At 46.8% G+C, this 7021-nt stretch overlaps 1 protein-coding gene across 1 annotated transcript in view; it reads left to right on the top strand.

The window, feature by feature from the left end:
* LOC108801019 (adenylate cyclase type 5-like) overlaps positions 1-7021 on the top strand; it is a gene marked incomplete at its 3' end in the record, with an annotated part of 119668 nt that overhangs the window by 70058 nt on the left and 42589 nt on the right. The window contains exon 3 of the mRNA XM_018572989.1: positions 1479-1600. Coding sequence (XP_018428491.1) covers positions 1479-1600 — 122 coding nt within the window. The remainder of the gene's footprint in view (positions 1-1478; positions 1601-7021) is intronic.

Genomic DNA, 7021 nt, shown 5'->3' on the forward strand with positions numbered 1-7021 from the left:
CCCCCTCCCCTTAGTCGCCTTTCCAGTGACCGGCCATGATGGGCCCCTAGCAATGAGTCTTCTTCCTCTGTGTTATGGTTACATTTTTGGTGGAATATAACCTGAGAACAGAGAGCGTCCCCCTCCTCCTCCCCGCACACTACTGGACGGCCTCTGTGTCACTCATTTATCAGCCCCTCCCCCTTTTATCCCGAGTCTGTTACAATGTATCATTGTTTGTATGTAACCCGGGAGCAGCAGAGTCTTCCCCTCCCCCCTCGCACACTGTTCTCTGGCCTTTATTTCAGGTTTCTGTTACATTATATCAGACATGTAGGTTTTTTAGTTTCGTTCCGACATTCGGATGCATCTTCATTTCCGAACGGCAAAATAACGAATTCAGACGTATCCAAATTTTTTGATAACGAAAAGTTGGATGCATCCGAATCTTGTCTGAATGACATTCGGAATGAACTGATATGTTAAACTTGAAAGAAAAAAAGGGGAAGGGGGGTGATTGTGCCCCCCCCCCCCCACACCATACCTGGCCACATACTCTCACCTGGAGCAGGGTCCCCATGCCAATGAGAAGAAGGGCCTCTTCCCCACAACCCTGGCCGGGTGCTGTTTTGGGGTCTGCAGGCAGGGGGGGGCTTATCTGAATCCGGGTGCGCCCAGATGCCACCCCTCCCCCTCGTGAATGAGTAAGGGGTAGTTGTAACTTGTTCCCCCGAATCATTCACCAAATACACAGCAACATAGTATATACCCTCAGCACACAGTTTTGTCAATTTCTTTATTATTAAAAAAAAATGTCGGTTATCAATCACGTCGTCCAGCGACGTAGATCCACGTCAATCAAGATGTCCGCCGCTCGCTGACTGGACAAAAAAGAAAAAAAATCACCCGCGGCACGCAGCCACGTCCGTGCCCGGTGAACTCCGGCTGCAAGTGACAGCTCTGCCCCAGAATGTAAACAAAGGAGAGGAGCAGGCCAAGTGATGTCGCAGGACTTGCCCCCACACCTTTCATTACATTCCATGACAGCTCCCGATCCCCTAATGGAATGTAAACAAAGATGAGGTGACTGGCTTGCTCCACCCCTTTGTTTACATCCCGGGGGCAGAGCTGTCATTTGCGGCTGGTGTTAGTCAAGTGCAGACAGGGCAGTGGCCGGCAGGGATTTTTTATTTTATTGAGTCAGCGAGGGGCCGGGCATCGTGATTGATAAGGATCTATATTGCTGAACGATGTAAAGGGGGCACCCAGATTGAGGTGAGCCCTTCTGCCTGCTGAACCCCACAACCACATGAAGACTCCGCCCCCCACCAAGGTACCATTTACTCTGATGTCGTGCTTCGTGGGCGTGGTCAGTGACAGTGTTATTCAGGATTTAGAATATATTGGACTGGACAGGACTTGAGTTCGTTGGGGGAGGCGGTGCCTGTCAAGGTCTATTGTACAGTATTGGTGTTTTATTGTTTTATTTCACCCGCCAGGAGCGGCTGCTGCTGTCCGTACTTCCCCGTCATGTCGCCATGGAGATGAAGGCTGACATCAACGCCAAGCAGGAAGATATGATGTTCCACAAGATCTACATCCAGAAACATGACAACGTCAGGTAGGAGCACATGACTGGGATGATGAGAGTTATATTCCGAACAAAGATAAGTTTCAGGAATTAGTTGGATAGCAGATGCTGCCTGCTTTGAGGCATGCTTTGTCTGATTGACATGGAGGGAGCCATGTGAAAAGAGAAGAGGCGCTGCTCTCACTTAAGCACTGTTTCGTGCAATTTGTCCGATTGAGCTTCAGGACTCTGTAAACAACCATCGGTTTGATTCAATTCAAGCTGTTTCAATATCTTCAGAGAGATTTGTTTGTCTTCAAGAAGTCCAAAATCAGGCTGTTAGGCTAGTTGTCTTTGAAGCAAAGTAACGCTAATGTGAGCAAGTATGACTGGTTATTAGATTGTGAGCTCCTGGGGTTCAGCCATCCCTGCGAAGGGTTGGGGAGATTAAGTGAAATGCATAAATTCTAAATGAAAAAATACAAGGCCATCCCTGGAATTGTTTTTCTCTCACCCTCAGTGAACAGCAGGCTGCAGTGCGGCAGCGCAGTGACTGACCCTCCGTCTTGCAGCGATCCGTCCTCCACAAGGACAGCTGCGCTCCGGCTGTTTGTCTTTTAATCTATTTTCCACATTGCTGATTTGTTTTCTTTATTTGCTTCCAGTTCTTTATAGGAGCCAGAAATCTATAAATAGCCCGCACAGGTTTCCCTCGCTCGGCCTTCTGGGTAATGTTACACTTCCAGCATCCAGGGGGGTCATTGTATTAGGCCAGAGCAGCATCTAGTTCCATCCCGGAGTTCCCCCTGTCTATTCAATATGGGCTTCCTGTTGGTTCTGAACAAACAGCAGAACTTCCTCTGGAAGAATGTGACGCTTCAGATTCACTTCCCACTGAAGGACGGAGCTCCCTGAATGGGCGCAAAGCACCGAATACGCTGCCAGGGCTGAGAGTTCCCACTTTTAGGGAGCAGGGCGTGTCACATTGTTACTTTTTGTTTTTATACATATGATACGTCACATACAACAATGATACATAGAGATACACAGAGAGAGATACACAGAGAGAGATACACAGAGAGAGATACACAGAGAGAGATACACAGAGAGAGAGATACACAGAGAGAGATACACAGAGAGAGATACACAGAGAGAGAGAGAGATACACAGAGAGAGAGATACACAGAGAGAGATACACAGAGAGAGATACACAGAGAGAGACACAGAGAGAGATACACAGAGAGAGATACACCGAGAAATACACAGAGAGAGATACACAGAGAGGGATACACAGAGAGATACACAGAGAGGGATACACAGAGAGATACACAGAGAGAGAGAGATACACAGAGAGAGATACACAGAGAGAGAGATACACAGAGAGATACACAGAGAGAGAGAGATACACAGAGAGAGAGAGATACACGGAGAGAGATACAGAGAGAGAGAGATACACGGAGAGAGATACAGAGAGAGAGAGATACACGGAGAGAGATACAGAGAGAGAGAGATACACGGAGAGAGATACAGAGAGAGAGAGATACACGGAGAGAGATACAGAGAGAGAGAGATACACGGAGAGAGATACAGAGAGAGAGAGATACACGGAGAGAGATACAGAGAGAGAGAGATACACGGAGAGAGATACAGAGAGAGAGAGATACACGGAGAGAGATACAGAGAGAGAGAGATACACGGAGAGAGATACAGAGAGAGAGAGATACACGGAGAGAGATACAGAGAGAGAGAGATACACGGAGAGAGATACAGAGAGAGAGAGATACACGGAGAGAGATACAGAGAGAGAGAGATACACGGAGAGAGATACAGAGAGAGAGAGATACACGGAGAGAGATACAGAGAGAGAGAGATACACGGAGAGAGATACAGAGAGAGAGAGATACACGGAGAGAGATACAGAGAGAGAGAGATACACGGAGAGAGATACAGAGAGAGAGAGATACACGGAGAGAGATACAGAGAGAGAGAGATACACGGAGAGAGATACAGAGAGAGAGAGATACACGGAGAGAGATACAGAGAGAGAGAGATACACGGAGAGAGATACAGAGAGAGAGAGATACACGGAGAGAGATACAGAGAGAGAGAGATACACGGAGAGAGATACAGAGAGAGAGAGATACACGGAGAGAGATACAGAGAGAGAGAGATACACGGAGAGAGATACAGAGAGAGAGAGATACACGGAGAGAGATACAGAGAGAGAGAGATACACGGAGAGAGATACAGAGAGAGAGAGATACACGGAGAGAGATACAGAGAGAGAGAGATACACGGAGAGAGATACAGAGAGAGAGAGATACACGGAGAGAGATACAGAGAGAGAGAGATACACGGAGAGAGATACAGAGAGAGAGAGATACACGGAGAGAGATACAGAGAGAGAGAGATACACGGAGAGAGATACAGAGAGAGAGAGATACACGGAGAGAGATACAGAGAGAGAGAGATACACGGAGAGAGATACAGAGAGAGAGAGATACACGGAGAGAGATACAGAGAGAGAGAGATACACGGAGAGAGATACAGAGAGAGAGAGATACACGGAGAGAGATACAGAGAGAGAGAGATACACGGAGAGAGATACAGAGAGAGAGAGATACACGGAGAGAGATACAGAGAGAGAGAGATACACGGAGAGAGATACAGAGAGAGAGAGATACACGGAGAGAGATACAGAGAGAGAGAGATACACGGAGAGAGATACAGAGAGAGAGAGATACACGGAGAGAGATACAGAGAGAGAGAGATACACGGAGAGAGATACAGAGAGAGAGAGATACACGGAGAGAGATACAGAGAGAGAGAGATACACGGAGAGAGATACAGAGAGAGAGAGATACACGGAGAGAGATACAGAGAGAGAGAGATACACGGAGAGAGATACAGAGAGAGAGAGATACACGGAGAGAGATACAGAGAGAGAGAGATACACGGAGAGAGATACAGAGAGAGAGAGATACACGGAGAGAGATACAGAGAGAGAGAGATACACGGAGAGAGATACAGAGAGAGAGAGATACACGGAGAGAGATACAGAGAGAGAGAGATACACGGAGAGAGATACAGAGAGAGAGAGATACACGGAGAGAGATACAGAGAGAGAGAGATACACGGAGAGAGATACAGAGAGAGAGAGATACACGGAGAGAGATACAGAGAGAGAGAGATACACGGAGAGAGATACAGAGAGAGAGAGATACACGGAGAGAGATACAGAGAGAGAGAGATACACGGAGAGAGATACAGAGAGAGAGAGATACACGGAGAGAGATACAGAGAGAGAGAGATACACGGAGAGAGATACAGAGAGAGAGAGATACACGGAGAGAGATACAGAGAGAGAGAGATACACGGAGAGAGATACAGAGAGAGAGAGATACACGGAGAGAGATACAGAGAGAGAGAGATACACGGAGAGAGATACAGAGAGAGAGAGATACACGGAGAGAGATACAGAGAGAGAGAGATACACGGAGAGAGATACAGAGAGAGAGAGATACACGGAGAGAGATACAGAGAGAGAGAGATACACGGAGAGAGATACAGAGAGAGAGAGATACACGGAGAGAGATACAGAGAGAGAGAGATACACGGAGAGAGATACAGAGAGAGAGAGATACACGGAGAGAGATACAGAGAGAGAGAGATACACGGAGAGAGATACAGAGAGAGAGAGATACACGGAGAGAGATACAGAGAGAGAGAGATACACGGAGAGAGATACAGAGAGAGAGAGATACACGGAGAGAGATACAGAGAGAGAGAGATACACGGAGAGAGATACAGAGAGAGAGAGATACACGGAGAGAGATACAGAGAGAGAGAGATACACGGAGAGAGATACAGAGAGAGAGAGATACACGGAGAGAGATACAGAGAGAGAGAGATACACGGAGAGAGATACAGAGAGAGAGAGATACACGGAGAGAGATACAGAGAGAGAGAGATACACGGAGAGAGATACAGAGAGAGAGAGATACACGGAGAGAGATACAGAGAGAGAGAGATACACGGAGAGAGATACAGAGAGAGAGAGATACACGGAGAGAGATACAGAGAGAGAGAGATACACGGAGAGAGATACAGAGAGAGAGAGATACACGGAGAGAGATACAGAGAGAGAGAGATACACGGAGAGAGATACAGAGAGAGAGAGATACACGGAGAGAGATACAGAGAGAGAGAGATACACGGAGAGAGATACAGAGAGAGAGAGATACACGGAGAGAGATACAGAGAGAGAGAGATACACGGAGAGAGATACAGAGAGAGAGAGATACACGGAGAGAGATACAGAGAGAGAGAGATACACGGAGAGAGATACAGAGAGAGAGAGATACACGGAGAGAGATACAGAGAGAGAGAGATACACGGAGAGAGATACAGAGAGAGAGAGATACACGGAGAGAGATACAGAGAGAGAGAGATACACGGAGAGAGATACAGAGAGAGAGAGATACACGGAGAGAGATACAGAGAGAGAGAGATACACGGAGAGAGATACAGAGAGAGAGAGATACACGGAGAGAGATACAGAGAGAGAGAGATACACGGAGAGAGATACAGAGAGAGAGAGATACACAGAGAGAGAGATACACAGAGAGAGATACAGAGAGAGATACACAGAGAGAGAGATACACACAGAGAGAGATACAGAGAGAGAGAGAGAGAGATACACAGGGAGAGATACACAGAGAGAGATACACAGAGAGAGATACACAGAGAGAGAGATACACAGAGAGAGATACAGAGAGAGATACACAGAGAGAGAGATACACACAGAGAGAGATACAGAGAGAGAGAGAGAGAGATACACAGGGAGAGATACACAGAGAGAGATACACAGAGAGAGATACAGAGAGAGAGAGATACACAGAGAGAGATACACCGAGAGAGAGATACACAGAGAGAGATACACAGAGAGAGATAAACAGAGAGAGATACAGAGAGAGAGATACACGGAGAGAGATACACGGAGAGATACACGGAGAGAGATACACAGAGAGAAATACACAGAGAGATAAGCAGAGAGAGAGATACGCAGAGAGAGAGATACGCAGAGAGAGAGATACACAGAGAGAGAGATAAACAGATAGAGATACACAGAGAGGATACACAGAAATAGATACACGGAGAGAGAGATACACAGGGAGAGAGATACGCAGGGAGAGAGATACAGAGAGAGAGATACAGAGAGAGAGAGATACAGAGAGAGAGAGAGATACAGAGAGAGAGATACAGAGAGAGAGATACAGAGAGAGAGAGAGATACATAGAGAGAGATACACAGAGAGAGATACAGAGAGAGAGATACAGAGAGAGAGATACAGAGAGAGAGATACAGAGAGAGAGAGATACACAGAGAGAGATATACACAGAGAGAGATATACACAGAGAGAGAGATACACAGAGAGAGATACACAGAGAGAGATACACAGAGAGAGATACA

The sequence above is a fragment of the Nanorana parkeri genome, unplaced genomic scaffold (genome assembly GCF_000935625.1).
Source record: "Nanorana parkeri isolate BGI_ZX_2015 unplaced genomic scaffold, ASM93562v1 scaffold2196, whole genome shotgun sequence".
NCBI lineage: Eukaryota > Metazoa > Chordata > Amphibia > Anura > Dicroglossidae > Nanorana > Nanorana parkeri.